The 24170-nt window shown below is 39.1% G+C and overlaps 1 protein-coding gene, 1 long non-coding RNA gene and 1 pseudogene across 5 annotated transcripts; 2 read left to right on the plus strand and 1 right to left on the minus strand.

The window, feature by feature from the left end:
* Positions 1-1011: 1011 nt before the first annotated feature.
* LOC115862656 (large ribosomal subunit protein eL33 pseudogene) lies at positions 1012-1418 on the plus strand (annotated as a pseudogene).
* A 904-nt stretch (positions 1419-2322) lies between these two features.
* Positions 2323-8593, minus strand: LOC132593920 (uncharacterized). The gene is made up of 3 exons (XR_009560016.2): positions 7638-8593; positions 5969-6313; positions 2323-3132 (listed from the first exon to the last, which is right to left on the minus strand). It is a non-coding gene; the product is annotated as an uncharacterized lncRNA (long non-coding RNA).
* ZNF571 (zinc finger protein 571) lies at positions 7253-22760 on the plus strand. 4 transcript variants are annotated; one of them, XM_030874597.3, is made up of 5 exons: positions 7928-7980; positions 11045-11132; positions 12907-13033; positions 13308-13403; positions 18988-22758. In XM_030874597.3, exons 2-5 carry the CDS (start codon positions 11124-11126, stop codon positions 20679-20681), a joined length of 1926 nt encoding a protein of 641 aa, XP_030730457.1. In that variant the 5' UTR covers positions 7928-7980; positions 11045-11123; the 3' UTR covers positions 20682-22758. The 4 variants fall into 4 exon arrangements, with proteins under 4 accessions (XP_069900257.1, XP_060144733.1, XP_030730457.1 ...); XM_060288751.2 differs by lacking the exon at positions 7928-7980 and adding an exon at positions 8506-8549; XM_070044156.1 differs by lacking the exon at positions 12907-13033 and having other exon boundaries at positions 7253-8549; positions 18988-22760.
* The last annotated feature ends 1410 nt before the right edge of the window (positions 22761-24170 follow it).

The following is a 24170-nucleotide window of genomic DNA, read 5'->3' on the forward strand; positions in this document are numbered from 1 at the left end:
AACATATTGTTTAGATTTGCCTGTGTTTTGAAATTTAGTGAAATGACATTCTATGTATTGTCACTTAAAAAAAAACTCAACATTATGTTCTGGGAATTTGTTCATTTTCTCAATGTTGGGCAGCACTCTACTGTGTACATCTGCCAAATTTTATTTATATAGCCTCTTGATGGATACTTGAGTTGTTTCCAGATTTTTCCCTCCTATTTCAAGTGGTGCTGTTTTGAACATTTCTGTAGACCTTTAAAAGTCTGTGTAAGATTAACTCTAAAGTATAATACTTACAGGTGGACTTGCTTTGTTCTAGGGCATGTGCTTCCCAGCTTCTCTAGGTGATGTCAAAGAGTTTCCAGAATCATTTCAATTGACACTTACTGCCACATAGTTGAGAGTTGTTCCACATCCTTGACAACACTTGTAACACTTTAAAACTTTTTTTGCCAATCAGCTACTGAGATAATATCTCATTGTGGGAGAATTTTTAGAATTCTACTCTGAAAACGAAGATTGACAGAACTAAAATGGAGAAAAAGATACAGCCACTTTAATAAATAAATGATTTTAACACACAAGTCCTATTAACTCATATATAAATAGTCCCAAAACAATCAGTAACAATATGAGAATGACACAATTAGCCAAATTAACAAATACAGAATACAACACCTAGCAATGACAGAATATATATTCATTTCAAGTGAACATGGATCATTTAGCAAAATAGTCTATACACTGGGCCATAAAGCAGATTTAATACATTTCATAGGTTTGAAATCATGTACAGTATGTTGTGTGATCACAATGGAATTAAACTAAAAATCAACAACAATAACAAAACAAAATATTGAAAAATTCCCAAGTTATCTGAACTTAAGCAATATAATTCTATAAAATCAATGGGTCAAATAATAAGGCAGAATAGAAATTTTAAAATATTTTGACCTTAATAATAATGAAAAAAAACCAAAACACTTGGGCTTTTTCAACCATCTTGGACCCTGTGGAGGTGTGTGGAGCTCCCGCAGCTGAACTTTGGGGGCAAATAAGTGGGGCCTGTTGGGAAGAGGACTTCTAAAATGACAGATATGTCCGAAAGGCTATGGTCCAAGGCCACTTTTTCTGGCTATCGGTGGGGTCTGTGGAACCAGAGGGAGCACACAGCTCTCCTGAAAGTTGAAGGTATATATGCTCAAGATGAAACTGAATTCTGTCTAGGCAAGAGGTGTACTTATGTGTACAAAGCAAAGAACAACACAGTAACTACTTATGGAAAACCTAACAAAACCAGAGGAAGCTGGGGAAAGATAACGGGTGTTCATGGAAACAGTGGCATGGTTCATGCCAAATTCCAAAGCAATCTTCTTGCTAAGGCCATTGGACACAGAATCCGTGTGATGCTGTACCTTTTAAGGATTTAAACTTATTGAAAAGTAAATAAATAAAAGTGTAGGATTTGTTCTCTTGTAAAAAAAAAAACACTTGGGTTGTAGTAAAAGCAGTAATTTGAGGCATGTTTCTAGCTCTAAATGCATATATCAAAAAGTAAAAAATATTGAATATGAATGGTATAAGCCTCCACTGTAAGAAACTAAAAGAAAGAACATCAATTTAAACCCAAAGAAGGTATTTAAAAGGAAGTAATAAAGATAAGTTTGATATCACTAAAATAGAAAACAAAGTAGTAATAGAGAAAATAAACTAAGCCAAAAACCAGTTCTTTGAAAGTTTAACAAAATTGATAAGCCTTAGCAAGACTGACCAAGAAAGAGGAAAATAACCCTACAAATATCAGGTATGGAAAAAGATTTTATAGGTTTTGAAGGATAAATAAGAAGGCATTAGGGACAACTTTATACCAGTAAATTTGACAACTTCAAATAATGGAAAATTCCTCTAAAAATATAACTTACCAAAATGACATGAGAAAAAATATAAAATTTGAGTAATTCCGTTAAGAAAAATAAATGTTTAATTATAAATTTCCCCACAAGGAAAACTCTACTCCTGAACATTTTCACTGGTGAATTCTTCCAAATATTTGATGGAATACAAAATATCAATCATGTACAAATTCATAAAAACTCTCAACAAAAGTGGTATAAAAGAAAATTGCCTTTTATCAATCTGATAAAGAGCATCTTTAAATAACCTACAGACAACATACTTGCTGGATTCTTCAAGAGAGCAAAACAAGGAAATCTACTACCAATACTCACATTCAACGTCATACTGGAGGCCCAAGCTAGTGCAATAAACAGGAAAGAAGGAAAAGGTATAAAGATTGGAAAAGAAGAAATATAACAATATTTGCAGATGACATAATTTGTATTTAGAAAATTCAAAAGAATTATAAAAGTAGTTGAATAAATAAATTTAGCATGATTACTGGATATGTGACTATAAAAACATAAATTGTGTCCATGTATACTAGCTTCAAGTAATTAAACAGTAAAATTTTAAAACAAAATATTTACCATAGCAAACAACAACACAAAAGTAACAAAAAGGCACAAAAATCCTCAACAAAATACTAACAAACTGAATCCAGTAGAAAATTTTTTTAAAAAATTTATACACCATGACCAAATGGTATTTATGCCAGGAATGTAAGGTTGGTTTAACATGCAAAAATCAGGGACTTCCCTGGTGGCACAGTGGTTAAGAATCTGCCTGCCAACACAGGGGACACAGGTTCAATTCTTGTTCCAGGAAGATCCCATATGCCTTGGAGCAACTAAGCCCAACTAAGTTGTGCACCACAACTCCTGAGCCTATGCTCTAGAGCACACAAGCCACAACTACTGAAGCCCACACACCCTAGAGCCCACACCACAGCTACTGAAGCCTGTGCACCGCAGCTACTGGGCACGCGTGCTGCAACTACTAAAGCCTGCGCACCTAGAGCCCGTGCTCTGCAACAAGATAAGCCACTGCAATGAGAAGCCCATGCACCACAACAAAGAGTAGCCCCCACTCACCGCAACTGGAGAAAGCCCACACGCGGCAATGAAGACCGAATGCAGCCAAAAAAAACCCAAAAAGGGCTTTCCTGGTGGCTGAGTGGTTGAGAGTCCGCCTGCCGATGCAGGGGACACAGGTTCATGACCCGGTCTGGGAGCGGCTGGGCCTGTACTGGCACAAAAACAGAAATATAAATCAATGGAACAGGATAGAAAGCCCAGAGATAAACGCACACGCATATGGTCATCTTATTTTTGATAAAGGAGGCAATAATATAACAATGGAGAAAAGACAGCCTCTTCAATAAGTGGTGCTGGGAAAACTGGACAGGTACATGTAAAAGAATGAAATTAGAACACTCCGTAACACCATACACAAAAATAAACTCAAAATGGATTAAACACCTAAATGTAAGGCCAGACACTATAAAACTCCTAGAGGAAAACATAGGCAGAACACTCTACGACATAAATCACAGCAACATCCTTTTTGACCCACCTCCTAGAGAAATGGAAATAAAAACAAAAATAAACAAATGGGACCTAATGAAACTTAAAAGATTTTGCACAACAAAGGAAGCCATAAACAAGACGAAACACTGAGAATGGGAGAAAATATTTGCAAATGAAGCAACTGACAAAGGATCAACCTCCAAAATTTCCAAGCAGCTCATGCAACTCAATATCAAAAAAAGAAACAACCCAATCCAAAAATGGGCAAAAGACCTAAATAGACATCTCTTCAAAGAAGGTATACAGATTACCCACAAACACATGACGCTCAACATCACTAATCATTAGAGAAACGCAAATCAAAACTACAATGAGGTATCCCCTCATACCAGTCAGAATGGCCATCATCAAAAAATCTAGAAACAATAAATGCTGGATAGGGTGTGGAGAAAAGGGAACCCTCTTGCACTGTTGGTGGGAATGTAAATTGATACAGCCACTATGGAGAACAGTATGGAGGTTCCTTAAAAAACTATAAATAGAACTACCATATGACCCAGCAATCCCACTACTGGACATACACCCTGAGAGAACCATAATTCAAAAAGAGTCATGTACCCCAATGTTCATTGCAGCACTATTTAAAATAGCCAGGACATGGAAGCAACCTAAGTGTCCATCGACAGATGAATAGATAAAGAAGAGGTGGCACATATATACAATGGAATATTAGTCATCCATAAAAAGAAACGTAATTGGGTTATTTGTAGTGAGGTGGATGGACCTAGAGTCTGTCATACAGACTGAAGTAAGTCAGAAAGAGAAAGACAAATACCGTATGCTAACACATATATGTGGAATCTAAAAAAAAAAAAAAAAGGTTCTGAAGAACCTAGGGGCAGGACAGGAATAAAGATGCACACGTAGAGAATGGACTTGAGGACACAGGGAGGGGGAAGGGTAAGCTGGGATGAAGTGAGAGAGTGGCATGGACTTATAAATACTACCAAATGTAAAATATATAGCTAGTGGGAAGCAGCTGCATAGCACAGGAAGATCAGCTTGGTGCTTTGTGACCACCTAGAGGGGTGGGATAGGTAGGGTGAGAGGGAGATGCAAGAGGGAGGAGATATGGGGATATATGCATATGTATAGCTGATTTACTTTGTTATAAAGCAGAAACTAACACACCATTGTAAAGCAATTATACTCCAATAAAGATGTTTAAAAAAAAAGATTTCATTATCAGAGTGAAAGGCAAGCCATATCCTGGGAAAGATATCTACAATAAATATATCCTACAAAAGGCCTCATATCCCAGCATATACAAATAGCTATAAATAAATAGAAAAAAAAACCCACAAACTGACTTTAATGAAATGGTCAAGAGTTAAACAGGCAGTTCAACAGAGGTTATCCAAATGGTTGATATATGAAAGGATGCTAAAGTGAGTATTAATCAGGGAAATGCAGATTAAAATCACACTGAGATACTACTACCCACCTACTAGCATTGTAAAAATTTAAAAAGACTAACAATACCAAGTGTTCAAGAGGATATGGAGCAACTGGAATCGTTTACATTGCTGACGTATGTGTAAACTAACACAAAGACTTTGGGAAATCGTTTGAGAGTACCTACACATATAAATGTAGACCTACTTTATGATCCAACTATTCCACTCTTGCATTCCTAATAGAAATGAATGCTATGTCTACCAAAAAATATTTTAAGATTGATCATGAAAGATTTATTCATAGTAAGAAAAAACTGGAAATCACACAAATGTCTGTTAATATAGAATGAATAAATCATAGTAAGAATTGAAAAACTGCAGCCTATGGACAAAATATGACCTTTCACCTATTTCTGTATGGCCAATGACCTAAAAAAGGTTTTGCATTTTTAAATGATGTAAAAAAAATAAAAATAAGAATAGCGTTTTGCAACATGTAAGAATTATATGAAATTCAAATTTCAGTGTCTGTAAAGTTTTACCAGAATATAGCCACACTCATTTGTTTACATGTTGTCTATGGTTGCTTTCATGCTACACTGGCAGAGTTGAGCAGTTGTGACAGAGAACATCTGGCACACAAAACCTAAAATATTTACTAGCTGGCAACAGGTATTATTCCTATACTCCATAACAAGGACTCATCTCAGAGCCATGATGTTGATTAAAAACATGCCAGACACAGGACCTCCCTGGTGGTCCAGTGGGTAAGACTCTGAGCTCCCAATGCAGGGGACCGGGGTTCATCCCCTGGTCAGGTAACTAGAGCCTGCATGCATGCTGCAACTAAGATTCGCATGCTGCAGCTAAAGATCCCATATGCCGCAACTAAGATCCGGCACAGCATGCATAAATATTTTTTTTAAAAAACATGCCAGACACATATCATTACACTGATTGTATTTAAATGAAGTTCAAGAATTCACAAAACTAATCTACAGTGCTAGAAGTCCAAAAAGTGGTCACTTCTAGGTGGATTCAGAGCTGACCAGGATGGGGCACAAGGGGACACTCTGGCGTCCTCGAAATGTTCTTTACCTTTTATTTTATTTATTTATTTTAATTAATTAATTAATTAATTAATTTTTGGCTGAGTTGGGTCTTTGTTGCTGCGCGCAGGCTTTCTCTAGTTGCGGAGAGCTGGGGCTACTCTTCGTTCCTGTGTGAGGGCTTCTCATTGCGGTGGCTTCTCTTTGTTGCGGAGCATGGGCTCTAGGCGCCCGGGCTTTAGTAGTTGTAGCACTGCGGGCTCAGTAGTTGTGGCACACGGGCTTAGTTGCTCCGTGGCATGTGGGATCTTCCCCGTGTTCCCTGCATTGGAAGGAAGGCGGATTCTTAACCGCTGCGCCACCAGGGAATTCCCGAAATGTTCTTTATCTTGATCTGTGTGTGGTATGTAAAAAAAATCATTGCGGTATATAGTAATATTTGTGGACTCTATGCAAATTATTCCCCCCAAAATAAAGACTAAAGCTGAATTTGCATTTTTCATCTCTCTTCATTTCAATGTAAAACTCATTTTTCAAATTATTTGCTAGATGAAATTACTTGTTTCTCCCCTCCAAATCTTGAAGGCAAATTGATACTTCAGACTGTGCTGTCAAATTTAGCCAGCCACGTATAGCTATTTAAATATAAATTTATTAAAATTAAACAAAATAAAAAATTTAGCTCCTCAGTCAAACTAGTCTCATTTCAGGTGCTCAATAGCCAAATGTGGCCAGGGCTATGGTATTGGACAGCACAGACATTGGACATGGAATCCAGTTCTGCAGAAATATCTATTGGACAGCACTGCTCCAACTGTTACACGAATGTTAACCTCATTTTACAGGTGAGGAAACTGAAGCTTAAAGATACCACTGTTACACAGAGCTGCATCATGAGACAATCATACCCACTCTCACAATACTATGCTCACACATTTCTTTTCCCACATTCACTACTACAGGTGAACTCTCAAGGTATCTTTCACTTAACATTTCTATAATTCCACGGAATCTATTCTAAATTCACAACCATGCAAAGAAAAAGCATTTTCTTACAAGTTATAAAATACTTAATCATAGACTGTCTGATTAATCCCATACATCATCCTGAAAGCTATAGTTACAACCAACCCCAGACATTTAACACAGTCCCAAATGGATCACATGCTTATCCACTAACATTCCTCACAGTCTCAGCACAATCTGACACAAATCACACTCCCCAGTCTTCCCTTCTCCTGTAGAGAACATTTGCCCTTGCGCGCGCGCACACACACACACACACACACACACACACACACACGACCATGAAGTAAGCATCACACCCCTGAACCCCTTTGAGCAGCAACCCGGTAGTCACCGTCACCTCGTCCGGGCCAGAGCTCTAAGAAATCTGGACCCTGCTTCCCAGACTTCTGCAGGTTTTTCAGCCCTGGACTATATTTCTCTGAAGGCATCACTGCAAGACTCAAGCTCTGGTAACCTCTTTGCGATTTTCTAGAACCTCTGGGAAGTCACTTGAGTAAAATGAAATAGTTCGGCTCACACCGCAGCAGCGTGAGTTCCCGGGTTCAAGCAAGGGAGACCCGAGGCGCGCCCGATTCCGGACCACAGGACGTGGCCAGCTGCCTCTGGATTCTGTTGGATCGGGCCGGGTTCATGTTTAAGACTACATTTCCCGGAGGCCACCGCGTCCCTGCGCCATTTCGTACACTTACTCCGTTACTCCTTGGTTTAAGGATCCAGTCTGCAGCGGTAGGTGAGTGCTCTACCTCGCTGGGACCCGCACGCTGCCTTTGGGTTGGAGCATCCAGAAGGAAGTTCCTGTAAGGTGCTGGGAATACCGGTGTGCCGGCTGGGGCTCGGTGCTGACAGGAATCGAGACGATCCTGGCTCTGGACTACGTATCTCCAACTTCGTAGCACTCAGGTTAATTCCTTACGGAAGTCGGCCTTGCCAGTGCGGAGTGGCTGTGCCCTTCTCCGCTGGTCGTCGGTCCTGTCACTTCGGTTCCTAGCGGCAGAGGCGTGGTGCTATCAGCTGTGTTCCTCTGCGCCGCAGGTATGAGTGTGCACTTCGCGTCGCTCTCCTCCGGCAAAAGCGGCGCTGTGACTTTGGTTCCCGGCCAACGGGAGCAGGGAGATGTTATCATGAACGTTCCACAGTGCTGGGTGTGTGAGTGTGCGCGCGCTTTTGTGGCAGCGTGACGGGCTCACCTGCCGCCTTCTAACGCACTTGGCTGCTGTGCCCCTTTAGTGACTGTGTACTCTCCCGCCGTGAGACAGGGACAGAGTCTCGCCAGTTGAGAATCGCGCGGTTCCAGGTGCCGCAGTTCCTTCACTTTACAGAGAACGAGGCTATTCTGAAGATGCCCCTACAATGAGAGTTTATGCCCCAGGAAGGCAGAAGACCATCCTAACAGGATGCCCCATTCTACTTTGAGAACCCTATGGGGAAAAACTGATCCCTCTCTCAGCCTGAAGTTGTTGTGGGAATTGGTCCTAAACTGTTTGGTCGGCTCTGGGAAAGGCTTGATATCCTTTGATTCTTTTTTCTCTGTTCTACTTTTTCCAACAGAAGCATACAGAGGAAAGGAAAAAAATATTGCACAGCTAAAAGTCTCTTCTAAAGTATGTTGCCATTTTCTTTCTTCTCTCGAGTTTCTTCTTTTCAAGATGCTGCTACCTCCTGCAACATCTCCCTAAGGAGAAACCTTAGGAGAAACCAGTGACTGTCCTTAGGCATTGCTATCCCTGTGAATCTTGGCGCTCCAGGGATGGCCTCACCAGTCTACTCTACTCACCAACCACATCTTTACCTCTTCTTTTCCACCTGATGACAAATCAGCCCTTTCTGGTCTAAGATTTTTGATGAAAGATAACTATACTTTCTGGAGAAAATGTGGACTTTTGTTTTAACTTTGTATGGAAATTTTCAAGCAGGGTAGAAAACAATACGACCCCAGTGTGCCCAACGCTCAGCCGTAATTTAACACATTTGCAAATATCCTTATACCTATCCACCCCCCCTTTTCCTTTAGTATTTCAAAGTGTTATTTTAATCACATGTATGCTTATGTAACCAAAAGGACATATTTTTAAATAATAACCATGATGCTATCTCAACTTTAAAAACTAAGTCATTCCATAATATCATATACCCAGTATATATTCAAACTTCCCCAATTCTTTGGAAGATAGATTTTTTTTACAATTGGTTTGTTCAAATCATGATTCAGATAGGTCCACACATTACATTTGGTTGTCAAATCTCTTTTCTTATTAAATTTTTTTTAAATTTTTATTCTGGATGACCGGCATGTGGGATCTTAGTTCCCCAACCAGGGATCGAACCCTGGGCCCCCTGCACTGGAAGCGTGGAGTGTTAATCACTGGACCGCCAGGGAAGTCCCTGTCAAATCTCTTAACTTTCTTTAATCCATAACAGTTTTCTCTATTTTCTGTTTTTACTTTAATTGTTGCCATTGATTTGTAGAAAAACTAGGTTATTTGTTTACAGAATATTGTGCATTCTCCTTTTGGCTAATTTCTTCCTTGTGGTGTCATATAATTAGTTCCCCTATGCTACATATTTCTGTTAAGGGGTAGTTAGATCTAGAGCCTTGATCAGATTCAGATCATATTTTGCCTAAATCACATTTTCAGGCAAAAATAATTCATAGGTTATGTTGTGTACTTCCTGTGACATCACATCCTGAGGTTTTTTAGTCTGGTGTCCCACTTCTGGTGATGCCATGTTGATTGGTGTTCAAGTGCTGTCCACTTAATTCTTCCTTTATAAAATGTCCTCTTCCTCTTTCACCTAAAGCATGCATTCTCAATGGCAGAAGGAGGGGTATTGCCCCCACGAGGGTGAAACTTGGTTCTTGGCAGGGAGGGGGGCCAAACTCTTACTAAATATTATAATGGTTTGTGGACACAGTACATAAACACATATACAGTATATCTGTAGTATTAAAATTTCATAGGTAAGTGGTATCAGGAGAAAAGTTGTCTTAAAAGGCTTTGGGGGAACTAATAATGAAAAAAAGGGTAAGAAACACTGACATAGAGGTTATAACATCCATTTATGATTGATGCTGAGATCTATTATTTTATTAAGGGTTACATATAGTGATTTTTTTAAAAAATTCTCTCAATTCCTTCTGCATTTCTTAGCTGGAGTTCTATAAATAAGAACTTTTCATCAACTATTTGGTTTTCCTAACTTAGCAAATTTCTGAGTGATAGGAGTGTCTTTTATTATTCGTAATGAACCCCTTTTGATCACACCTGAATTTATGCTAATGAGGTGGCTTGGAGTGGCCCCTAGATAGCTTCAGGATGGAGCTGATCACCAGAAAGACCAAATGATTAGAGGGTTGGAACTTTCCAACCCACCCACTGACCTGACCTCCAGGAAAGGGGAGGGTGGGACTGGAGGTTAAGCCCTATAAAAACTCTCGAACTAGATTTGATGAGCTTCTGGGTTAGTGAACACCTTGAGGTGCTTTGAAGGTGGCAATCCCAAAGAGAGCATTGGAAACTCCAAGCTCCCCCTCCACCATACCTTGCCCTATGCATCTTTTCCATGCATCTGCTCCTAAATTGTATCCATTATAATAAATTGGTAAACATAAGTGAAGTGTTTTCCTAAGTTCTGTGAGCCATCCTAGCAAAGTATAGAACCTTAGGAGGGGATTGTAGGAGCCCCCAATTTATAGCTGGTTGGTCAGAAGTACAGTGGCCTGGGATTTGCGATTGGCTTGTGAAGTCAGGAGCAGTCTTGTGGGTCTGAGCCTTTAAGCATGGGAGTGAAGCAGCTCACTTAGCATGTGGGCCCTGGGGAAGCGCTTCTCCCCAGGGCTCCCTGGGTACTCCCCTATCCTAGAGATGTAAGATGCCCATGGAAACTGGCGCCCTCTGGGGTCCTGTTCAGCATCATGGGGATTAAGGAAAAGTCTGGCCTGAATTCCCTCTGCTCTATCTGGATTCCACTGGATTTGTAAGAGGGCTGAGATTTTCCCAAACTTCCCTCAAAGAGGGGAAATAAAGGTAGTTCCAAGGTGCTCATTTTGTGGGCTCTGAGGCAAGCTTGTTCTCATGGCTTTGTTTTCCTTCTCCAGCCCTGCTCTCCTCTTAGGACTCTGCACATCTCCAGGAGAGGAACCAGAAAGTTGATCAGTTCTGACAGTTCTGAAAACCATGCCTCACGTGAGTTGCTGTTTCTTCTTTCCTCCCTGAAGTGCAATCATTTTGTTGGGTTATATGAACACCAGATATATTTATTCCCATATTTTCTGCCTTGCTTAGTCCTGTAAAGGAACTGCTCCCAAATTTCTCCCATTCCAGTGAGTGATCGTAGCAAAGAGCTTCATTCTTCTCTAAGTGTTTTTCCTTGCACCAGATGGTATTCTGCCAGGAGCCCTGAGGAAGCAGAAATATCTCCCCTTAAGCAGAAATATCTCCCCTTAAGAAATATCTCCCACTGTGCTAGTATTAGCACAGTGGTTTAGTGAGGTAGTTAAATGAGACACATGACAGACTTTGATCTCTACAAACCTAGGTTTTCCACTTGGAAGTGACAGCATTTCTGCTGGTTGTTCCCAGTCTCAGTGTGTGGTGAGATTTTTTTGTGAGGCCTTTGAAATTGGTTGGGGAATTGAGTCCTGAGAAGAAAGAGATCTTGCCTCTTGTACAGTTTCATGTTGCTGCTGTAACAAATTACTACAAACTTAGTGACTGAAACACAAACCTACTGTCATACTTCTGGAGGTTGGAATCTGAAATCAGTCTTATAGGGCTAAAATCAAGGTGTTGGTAGGTCTGTGTTCCTTCTGGAGGCTCCAGAGGAAAATCTATTTTCTGGCATTTCCAGCTGCTAGAGGCTGCTCACATTCCTTGGCTCAAGGGTCCCCTCCATTTTCAGAGCCAGCAATCACATCATTCTGATCTCTGCTTTCATTATCACATCTCCTTTGACTCTTCTGCCTCCCTCTATCACTTAAAATACCCTTGTGATCCCATTGGCCCCAACCAGAAAATCCAGGATAATCTCCCCAAGATTCTTAATTTAATCACATCTACAAAGTCCCATTTGCCATGTAAGGTAACATACTCACAGGTTCCGGGGGTTAAGATATGGACATCTTTGCGGGGTCATTAGTCTACCTTCCACATCCCTCTTGCCAAGAAACCAATGAGAGGCAAGGCTTACCTTGGAGTTGGCCAGAATGTGTCAGAGTGATGCCTGTGTGCACCTAGACTGGCATCCATCAGCCTGCTGTAGCCTAGGAACACAGAACGTAGGAGCAAATAAAATCTGCCAGATGTATAATCTTTTGAGAATTTTAGATTCCTAGAGCTAAAGACATTAAAGAATTTGTTTTAACTACTCCCAAATAAGCAGATCGTTACATCCATAAAGTGAAAATACTGTATGTCCATTATATTTGGTGACATAGTATAGTGACTTAATGAACTTGAATCTTCAAAAAGATTCTAAGTTACATCCAAATTCTATGTTCCAGTCCAGAGAGTTGTTAAAAAATTGTTTGGAAAGATTTCGTCAATTTTGTTTATCCTTTTCTTTAAAGAGAGAAGTTAATTTCAGAAAGAACCCATTAGTTGAGAATTTATTTATTATTTATTGAGAATTAGAAAGCTTAAAGTGCTGGGTGATTGCATACAATATTTCATTCAATTGGGAAACTGCAATCTTCTGGCCTTTTGTATTCCTAGACCTTTCGGGATAATGGAATTGTCCTAGTATACATAGGAAGTTTTGTCTGTGGCAATAGCAGTGATCAAGGATCATGCTGACACTACAGTTCAGGCACCCAATTTCCTTCAGTGTTACAGGTGTTCGGCCATGGCATATTGTTTATTATATCACCCCCTTCCTTCAATGCGCTCCTCCTTCTTATCTCATTTTACCTCAAAATCATCATCGTATTTTCACAAATAATAAATGGATTTGTTGTTTCAGTGGTTGGTAACTTTCAGGGATGTGGCCATCAACTTCTCTCAGGAGGAATGGGAATGCCTTGACCCCATTCAGCGGGATTTGTACAGGGAGGTCATGGTGGAGAACTACAGCCACCTGATCTCACTGGGTAAGATCATTTTACACAGTTTTCAGAATTTGTCTCCCATACTTTCTGCCTCCTTCATTGTGAATTTCTGATTTCTATTCCCTAAGGAAACGTTTGAGTTTTTTAAAAGTAGAAGTAGACAGCCCCACTGTGTACCTTTTTATTTCTCACCCTTCGGACCTTCACATTTTCCTCCATCACTTCCTGTTAGTTTCTCTTCTTTGATGACCAATGGACTGGATTTGAATCTGGGACTCTTCATCCCATGACCATGTCCCGTTTCTTTTCTTTTAAGCTGGATGTTCGATCCCTAAGCCAGACGTGTTTTCCTTATTGGAGCGAGGGAAGGAGCCCTGGATGGTGGTGAGAGCCATGACAAGATGGAGCTCAGGTGAATAAGAGCTTGCCACACAGGATCAGCTATTGCTGATAATAATACAGCTGCTTTATGAAGTGACAACACTTTGCGATGTTTGTGTGAAGCTCCCTGCAAAGGCCTGTGGAAAGAAGACCTGAGACCTAGGGAGAGCAGGAAGGTGATATCGACATGAGTTCCCAAAGGAACTTCCTTTCCAACTCCCATTTACCGCTCTTCCTCCTACATTCACCCCACCCTTTTAAAAAAATTAAGTTATTTATTTATTTATCACTTTTGGCTGCGTTGGGTGTTCGTTGCTGCACGCGGGCTTTCTCTAGTTGCGGTGAGCGGGGGCTACTCTTCATTGCGGTGTGCAGGCTTCTCATTGCAGTGGCTTCTCTTGTTGCAGAGCACGTGCTCTAGGCGCCCAGGCTTCTGTAGTTGTGGCACCCTGGCTTAGTTACTCTGCGGCATTTGGGATCTTCCCGGACCAGGGCTCAAACCCGTGTCCCGTGCATTGGCAGGCAGATTCTTAACCACTGTGCCACCAGGGATGTCCCCCCCTTTTGCTTTAATGAGGAAACTACCTTTGGTTTCTTCCAAGACAATCCTTTTTTCTATTTCTTGATTGAGTTTTTTTCCAGTTATTTTTTTTTATTTAGCTAGGTATCTCCAACCAGCAAACGTTTGTTGAGAGCTTATTGTGTTCTTAGATTAGGATGGACAGGGATGATCTCTCAGAGGAGGTAACGTTTGAACTGAGACCGGAAAGAAGTTAGCAGTGTAAAAATAAGGCAAGTGTGTGTTCAGGCAGAGAGAACAGAAGTGCAAAGGCCCTGAGGAGAGGCTGAGCTTCCTTTATTTGAGGATCAGCAAGAAGGTCAATGTGGCTAGAACAGAGTGAGTGAAAGTGGAAATTAGAGATGAGGTCAGAGAAATAGGCAGAGATCAGATCATATGAGGCCTTGTAGGCCATTTCAAGGAGTGAGGTTTTATCCTAGGTATGATAGGGAGCCCTTGGAGACTTTTGTGCAGATGAGTAGGGGATTATTGTTTAAAGATCACTCTGGGTGTTATGTGTAGGAAGACGGTAAGAATGGAAGCAAAAGACCAGTTAGAGGACTGGTTCAAGAGTCTATATTACGGATAATAGTGGCTTGGAATGGGGTTTAATATGTGGAGGTGATGAGAATGGGTTATATTCTGGTTGTATTTTGATGGTAGGATTAATAGGACTTGCTGAAGGATTGGAAATAGAAAGAGGCATCAGAGTTTGGAAGCCTGCAGATGGAAGTTAAGAGTTATGCATTTGAGATGCCCATTAGATATCTCCATAGAGAAGTTAGACACACATTTGAAAGCCTGCAGGAGGGTAGTCAGGACTGAAGAGACAAATATAGGATTAATCTCTGTATGATGGGATGAGATGAGATTATGGAGGGATTGGTTTAGTTGGAAAGCAAGGTAAATAAAGTCCAAGGGCTAAACCATGGGGCATTCCAACATATAGCTGGGAAGAGGAAAATGATGCAGCAAAGGAAATTGAGGAGCTTCCTGATTAACCTGTGATCTAGGAAGTAATTGGGAATTCAGTGTACTGGAAGCCATGACAAACACAAGGAGAGAGTGGTTAACTGTGAAAGATACTGCTAAGAGCTCAAGTAAGGTGAAGGCTAAGAACTGACTATTGGATTTGGCAAGATGAAGGATATTGGTGACACTGACAAAGTAGGTTTGGAAATGAGAGGAGCAAAAACCTGATTGTAGAGGATTAAAAAGAGAATGAAGAAGAAATAAGTCAACAGTAAAAACTACAGTGGGATAGTGAGTTAACTCACCAGGCAGTGTGGAAGGCCCATTTGAGGAGCTCTCAAAGGTACAAACAGAGTTTTTAAATGCTTTAGAAGTTTTAAATAACAGTATTATAATAGTAAGGAAAAAGAAGTATGATATAATAATGAGGAAAAAGAAGTTTGATTCAAGTTTGTATATGTAACTACATAAAAGTGCAGGGAAAAAACCTGGAAGTAAATACAGCAAAAGGTTAGTTATGAGGGTGGGAGTAAAGGGAAATAAAAAGTATAGACAGGAAGTACAACAACTCTTTTGAGAAGTTTTTCCAGGAAGGAGTACAGTAAATGGATAGGAGCTGCAAAGTGAACCAAAGAATCAAAGGAGAGGTTGTTTTGTTTGATTTCAAAGGAGAGTCTTTAAGATGGAGATAAATAATAGAGAGATGGTATAAGAGTAAATGAAATATGTGTGGTAGTGGTCAAAATGATGATTGCTCGAAACTGAACTTTTAGAGGTGTTGTGATTATTGGTAACAACAAGGTCTATTATATCTACTGTGGGAGAGGGTAGGTGGAAAGAAGTGAAGGAAAACAGTGTTTCAGGGGAAGCAGTGTGCTCAAGGTTTCAATCAGAGCAAGAAGGTGAAGAGAAGAATCAGAAGGGAGGCTGAGGTTAGAGTACTTCTGGAAAGTACACTATGAGTTCCAGAAGATCTGTTGGTTAGCATGCAGTAGAACCAACAGATCATAAACCATAAACCAACAGGTCATAAAAGAGGATGTCCAGACCTGGATTGGGATGAGAGTCCTAGTGATGACCAAGGACCCAGGAAGCCAGAGCTTTTCAGAGGTAACTGGATACCCAGAGATGTCAAGCATTACAGGATTGGTCCTGAGTGGTCTCTTTGGGGAAGGTGGGTACTTATTCCTGTTAGAAACTAAGAGTGGTTGTCTTAATAGAAGAAAGAATTGTAGGTGCAGTGTTGCTAGAAGTCTGGGTTTGGGGAAGGCTTTTCAGGAATTGCAAAGGTCTGTGAAATTTCAGATGAGCCCTGAAAAGATGGAAAGCCAGTAGGGAGGCTGAGGGTAGAGGGAAGAGCATTCCTAGCAGAGGGAACAATGCACTGAAGGCTATAAGAGGATAGAGCCTGGTGTATATGAGATATTCAAAGAAGACACTTGTAGTTGGAGCCTAGTAAGGGAGAGGTACCAGGTGTGAGTTTGGAGAAGCTGGCAGAAGCCAGGCCAGGCAGCACCTTCTAGGTGTTATGAAATGACCTGGTAGGCTGTGAGCAACATTTGTTTTTGGTTGGTTTGTTTTTTAACATCTTTATTGAATGTGAGCAGCATTTGTTTTTATTTTTTGGTTTGGTTTTGTTTCATAAATAAAATAACACAGAAGAGAAAATAAAATAAAATATCAGAATGCATCACACGTAAAAAAGAAAATTTCATGACCTATTTGTCTTGTTTATGTTTGTGCATGTGTACTCACAATATAACATGCATAATAATATAACATGCATTTCTTATTGTGAGGTTGCAGTCAAAAGCAGTTTGAAAGATGCTACTAACAAGTTCGAATTTTATCGCAAAAGCATTTGCAAGCTTATGAAGAATCTTATATAGGACAGTGACATAATGTGATTTACACATTTAATATATTACTCTGACTGCCAGATGGAGATGAGAAGGAAGGGTCTCATGACGTTACTGAGTAGGTTATTGTCGTGGCTCAAATGAGAGTTGCTTTGGGCGTCCTTGGAGTGTTGGCAGTGGTGTTGGGGATAAGGAAACAGATTCAAGAGCTATTTAGGAGATAGACTCAGTAGGACTCAAGGGGGTAAGAGTCAAAGGGGCCTTTCAATATGCCTTCTGCTTTTCAGACTCCATTTTGTTGTCTTTAGTCATCACCCCTTTTGCAGTTTTCCCAGTTATTCTTGCATTGATTTAATGACAATAAAAAGAACTACTTATTTGAATACATTTCATACATATTCCTCAACCTCAGCCTGGTTTTAAGACTTGGGTATTCTTATCTTTACTTTCTTTATCACACTAGGTCGCCATTTAGCACCTTACCCTGTGTGGTCTCACAGTGCTTCCCACCCCAGAATCATTAGATTTATATTTCTTCCCATTTTTATTATTGTGTTACTATAACATGGAGAGCAGTTTGGAATCTAAACTGGATTTATCTGGTCCCTTACGCTGTTCCATTAATCACCATATTCCAGTTGGTTTCTTTCCTACTGTCTTGTAAACCATATTGTGCTTCTCTGACAGAAAGTAAAAGCCAGATACTCTCATCCCAGTACATTTTGCTGACGAGTTGGTGTTAAATTGAGCCGTGTGGGGGTTTTTGTTTACAGTTTGCAGTTTCATTGTACTTTACGGTTTACAGTTTCATTGTATTTTACAGTTTACAGTTTCATTGTACTTTACAGATTACAGTTTCATTGTACTTTTTAGCAAAAGCACGTTTTCCTCAGATTTCTGACTCTTATTTCTAAAAGACCATTTGAACTTGAATTTACTAATATATATTTATTTTCTTTCCCACTACCATCCTCTATTACACTCTACAGCCTATATGCAGTGTTGCCAGAGTGTGCCTGGGGCTCCAGTCACAGTGGATAGTGTTCTTCTACATTTTAAAATTACACCCATCTCCCAACTTTGTTCAGAATAACATAATATTTTCTTTAGTGTATAAAGTTGTCACTATTTCTAGAACATTATAGAACCTTATGCTTTTCTGGAAAATATGAGAACATTTGGCCTTGAGTAGAAGGCACTGGAAAGAAAGACCTGAAAAAATACATGAAGGGAAGAAGAAAACACTGTGTTTGCTTTCTGTGTTCTGGGGAATAGCTATAAAGAGGAATATTTTTCCTACGCTTGTGAAGCTTGAGGAATAGAAGGATCAACATAAATAAAGAAAATGTAATTCTAGAATTGCAAAGATTGAAACAAGAATGAAGAAGAAGGTGCAGATATAGAGAATAAAGACATGGCATGGACCCAATTAGAGTTTTCAATGATAGTCTTTCTGAGCAGCTGGCATTTAAGTTAGTATGTTTTAGACGAAAAGGAACTGGCCTTGCAGAGAGCATTCCTGGCAGATGGAACAGCATGTGAGGGAGTCTAAAATGCATAAGAATTTGATAAGAGGCTATTACAGTGAGAGATGTGTGGCTTGGCCTAATGTGGTTGTAGTGGATGTGGTCAGATATTTGATAAATTTTGACAGGAGAGCTAATAGGATTTGTTGATAGATTGGCTATCCACCCAGGCATTTGTTTGTTTATTTCCAGGGGTGTTTTTGTTGTAATTTTATAAGCTTCCTTGGTGATTCTAATCCACTCCAAAGTTTGAGAACCACTGACTTAATCTGTTTTCTTAATTAATTTCCCCCCTATAAATTCCCCTCATTCTATGTTCTCTCCTTGTGCCTTTTTCTAAATTGCACAAAATTTTTAGCAATGTTTAAGCCATTCTGTTCTTATGAGAATTATCATTTTTATCTACCTTTTTTTTTTTTTTTTTTGCGGTACGCGGGCCTCTCACTGTTGTGGCCTCTCCCGTTGCGGAGCACAGGCTCCAGACACACAGGCTCAGTGGCCATGGCTCACAGGCCCAGCCGCTCCACGGCATGTGGGATCTTCCCGGACCGGGGCATGAACCCGTGTCCCCTGCATTGGCAGGCGGACTCTCAACCACTGCGCCACCAGGGAAGCCCTTATCTACCATTTTTACCTTAGACAGTTCATTTCTTCTTACAAACAAAAACAGCAAGAATTCGCTTTCTTGTTATTTTACAGACTTGGAATACAGCTGTGAGACCAAAAGGTCATGTCCAGAAAAGGGAACTTATGAAATGGAATCACTGCAATGGGAGAATATGAGGAAACCTATAAGCCATAACCTTGAGTGCAATGATCTTGGAGAAAATACAGAGTGCAAAGGCAAGTTTGAGGATCAACAGAGAAGTCAGGAAAGACCATACATGCGCATGAAAATTACCTGTAAAGAAGAGGCCACTCAAAGCCATTCCATGTCCCCTATTCTTCATCAGATAAATCCTACCAAGGAAAAATTGTACAAATGTAAGGAATGTAAACAAGCTTTCAGCTACTTGTCATGCCTTATTCAACATGAGAAAAGTCATAATAAAGCAAAACACTCTGACGTTAAGAAATGTAGGAAGATCTTCAGCAAGAAGCCAACCTATATTCAACATCAGAGGATTCAGAATGGTGAGAAACCTTATGAGTGTATGGAATGTGGAAAGGCCTTTGGTCGTAGCTCTGATCTGATTCAACATCAGAAGATTCATACTAATGAAAAACCTTATCAATGTAAAGCATGTGGGAAGGCCTTTATTCGTGGTTCACAACTCACTGAACATCAGAGAGTTCATACAGGAGAGAAACCATATGAATGTAAGAAATGTGGAAAAGCCTTTAGTTATTGTTCACAATATACACTCCATCAGAGAATTCATAGTGGTGAAAAACCTTATGAATGTAAGGAATGTGGGAAGGCCTTTATTCTTGGCTCTCAACTTACTTACCATCTAAGAATTCATAGTGGTGAGAAACCCTATGAGTGTAAGGAATGTGGAAAGGCTTTTATTCTTGGTTCACACCTTACTTATCATCAAAGAGTTCATACTGGTGAAAAGCCTTACAGATGTAAAGAATGTGGGAAGGCCTTTTTATGTGCCTCTCAACTTAATGAACATCAGAGAATTCACACAGGTGAGAAACCCTATGAATGTAAAGAATGTGGAAAGGCCTTTTCTCGTGGCTCACAACTTACTTATCATCTGAGAGTTCATACAGGTGAGAGACCCTATAAATGCAAAGAATGTGGGAAAGCCTTTATTTCTAATTCTAATCTTACTCAACATCAGAGAATTCATACAGGTGAGAAACCTTACAAATGTAAGGAATGTGGAAAGGCCTTTATTTGTGGCAAACAACTTAGTGAACATCATAGAATTCATACAGGTGAGAAACCCTTTGAATGTAAGGAATGTGGAAAGACCTTTATTCGTGGTGCATATCTTACTCAACATGAGAAAATTCATGGTGAGAAGCATTATGAATGTAAGGAATGTGGGAAGACCTTTTTTCGTACCACACAACTTACATATCATCAGAGAATTCATACAGGTGAAAAACCCTACAAATGTAAGGAATGTGACAAAGCTTTTATTTATGGCTCACAACTTAGTGAACACCAGAGAGTTCATAGAGGTGAAAAACCCTATGAATGTAAGCAATGTGGGAAGGCCTTTATTCGTGGCTCACACCTTACTGAACATCTAAGAACTCATAATGGTGAGAAACCCTATGAATGTAAGGAATGTGGGAAGGCCTTCAGTCGTGGCTCAGAACTTACTCTACATCAAAGGATCCATACTGGTGAGCAACCCTATGCATGCATACAGTGTGGTAAAGACTTTAGACGTCATTCACAACTTATTCAACATATGAGGCTTCATAATTGAGAAAGCTTTATATATGATTTAATATAAGAAAGTCTTCACCCATCTTCAGCAGCTCTGGAATATTAGAGAACTCATATTATGTTTGTAATGAAATAGGACATCCTTTTGATTGTGTTCAAAATCAACTCATTTTTAGAAAGCTTATATTAACTTCATGAATGCAGAAATAAATGACTTCTGGAACCCATTAAACATTTTAAAAAATCTCTATAACCCTGGAATGTAATGCTCAATTATATCCTTTTTTGAGCACCATCTCTATTTTAATATTTCCTAACTGTGAAATTGGATAGGTTACTTAACTTCTCTGTGCCTCCATTTCTTTATGTGTAAAATACTATAATGGTATAATAATGATCAAATTGTAAGTGATTAAACACATGTAACTCCCTTTGGACAGTATCTGATACTCAGTGTTATTATCATTATTATTATCATCATCATTATTATTATCATCATTATTAATGCTATTAGAGAAGTCAAATGGTAGGAATATTTTATAAGTACCGTAGAAAGATGTAAACATTCTATTACCATCTATCCACTTTTGAACCCAAATAATTTATTCTATGACAAGAGCTTTAGAACATAATAAGAGTATGAAGGTCTCTATTTTAGAGCTCATAAATTTTGCTGCACCAGAAAATTCATACTGGAAAGAAACTCTATGGAAGAAATTTCTTTACGGTTGTAGAGCTTTTTTATAAAATCAAGGAGAGGTGATTTTTCTACAACAAATTACAAAAGCAGAAGTCATTATTCCACATTTTCTAATTACTACTTTAAGGATAAAAGAATTTACCAACAAAATGATAGCGAAGTTAACGCCATTAAAAAAAAACCTATAAAATATTGTCTTAAATGAGAAATCAAAGCAAAATTTACCAACTACGCTTCTTCCTCATTATCTGAACCTAATCTATTCCTGATAACAGGTTGAACAGTAAATTTTCAGATGCCCAAACTTCAGAGCCTACCTACATCCCATTACTTCAAATGGGAAAAATAATGTTTCCAATGCATTCAAGTACCCTAACCAATTTTCCCAAACATAATTTAAAGTTAAACCACTTACATGAATTCTCTCAGGGATTTCTGAATAATTTAAAACCCAGTTAACAAGTAACTAGTTAGCAGACATGTTTGTGCATGCAATTATTTTGAACATTATAAAGTATGAATTATGTTTTTCTTCTACACTTCAAGGAACAGATACTATGATGATATATAATGAAATGTATTAGTACATAATGGAAATAAATAATTAGTAAAATAAAAGAAAATAATAATAAAAGTAAAATAAAAGACATTGATAGAAGAATTGATACAAAATTTCCCAAGACAATATTTTTCCATATGTGAGGCACTCTGCTGTTTTCTATTACATAGTCTGTAATGAACACTGCAGCCCACCTAGTTGTCTTCACAACTTAATATTCATTATCCCCACTCTAAAAAACACTGGTTTTACATATATATTACAAAATTATAATCTAAATGTTAATCCACCATTTTTTAAATAACGACAACAGAAAAGATAAGTGTGAATGAGAACCATTAGAACACTCTGAATCATTAGTGTAACCACGGTGATGCCAGTGCAGTCATGCATTCTCCACTCAGATTAGACAAACTATGCCATCATTGGTCAGTTGTTTACAATTCAGGGACTACCATTATTGCCCAACTAAATTTAAAGAAAATGTAAATAATGGAATGTAAGTAGAATGTTATGTGCTACAATGATAATAGGTTATTGATAATACCTCTGACAAGTAATATATATGCATGTTAGCAGCCTTTTGCAGAAAATGCCCAGAACCAGATTTTCCTACGATACATTCAAGAAATAATAATCAGGGCTTCCCTGGTGGTGCAGTGGTTGAGCGTCCGCCTGCCGATGCAGGGGACACGGGTTCGTGCCCTGGTCCGGGAAGATCCCACATGCCGTGGAGCAGCTGGGCCCGTGAGCCATGGCCGCTGAGCCTGCGCATCCGGAGCCTGTGCTCTGCAACGGGAGAGGCCACAACAGTGAGAGGCCCATGTACCACAAAAAAAAAAAAAAAAAAAAAAAAATCTCCAAAATACCTTTGGAGAAGAAGTGTTCTGCCTCATTGCATATAAGGCTATGCATAACCAAATTTTCTTATTGGCTTAATGAATTCCACTTTGAACAAGCCAAATTAAAAAATTGTAAGAAGTCCCACAATAAAGAAAATATTACCTTTGTTTAACCCATTGTTTCCCAGTCCTGACCATGAATCCCTTCTATTCCATAATACTTAATATTTTGTGTTGTGAAGGCACTTCAAGAAATCTATTCTTGACCAAAAGGAATAATTATAAGAGGAAATTTAAGGCATAATTGCAGTTATTTAAATTTAGTGGGTGGCATAATGCTTTTCTGTTCTACAATCAGTCACTAAACTATACAGGGACAATCCTTCTAGCTTAAATTTTCACAATCGTTTCCCTACTCTGTCATCTAGATCAATTTAGTAAGGTTTTTATTCTTGATGCTGTTGTTACAAGATTGTTTAACAGGAGAAACTTGAATGAATGCTAATTATCTCAGCACTGTTATGTTTATTTCATAAATCAAATTTTAAAACTTAGGGTTTACCTTTTAAGGTAGTGGGAGGGGATAGGAATGTACACTAATCAAAGGATTATTAAAGACAGATGGAAGCCATGGCTGCAATACTGGTTTAGTTGCTACTTTAAGATATACTGATACCATCATAACTGTTCAAAATTAAGCTTTATTTCCCTTACATGCATATAATTATTTTCAAAAGCCATTACATTCCTCTTACAACATTCCATATTAAAGTTTATGCCATACCAGAGAAATAGTGCAAAAAATTAAAAAATAAATCACCTTCACTATCTCCCAACCATCTACTGTTAAAACTTTGGTTTTTATTTTTTGTTGTTTCCTTCTTTTTTCAAATATGGCCCACATCTGAATGTAATAAGAGTATGTTTTAACGGGATAAGTACCCATTTATCTGTAACTTGCTTTATTTTGTGTAAACTTTAAAATATATATATATATATAGTTAGTTGCACCAGGTCTTAGTTGTAGCAGGTGGGCTCCTTAGTTGTGGCTCACTGGCTCCTTAGTTGTGGCACATGGGCTTCTTAGTTGCGGCATGCAAACTCTTAGTTGTAGCATGCATGTGGGATCTAGTTCCCTGACCAGGGATTGAACCCGGGCCCCTGCATTAGGAGCACAGAGTCTTATCCACTGCACCACCAGGGAAGTCCCTCTTTTAACTTTTTATTGTAGAAAATTTCAAATGTATACAAAAATAGAATAGTAAAATGAACAGCCATGAACTTACCACATATTTTTAATAATCACCCATTTTTTGCCTTTCTTGTTTCATCTTCCAAATATTTTTGGCTAGGATATTTTAAAGTCAAGCCAGTATATTATGTCATTTGCCCTCTACATATTTCAGTGTGTATCTTGAACAGCTGACT

The sequence above is a fragment of the Globicephala melas genome, chromosome 19 (genome assembly GCF_963455315.2).
Source record: "Globicephala melas chromosome 19, mGloMel1.2, whole genome shotgun sequence".
In the NCBI taxonomy this organism is placed as follows: Eukaryota; Metazoa; Chordata; class Mammalia; order Artiodactyla; family Delphinidae; genus Globicephala; species Globicephala melas.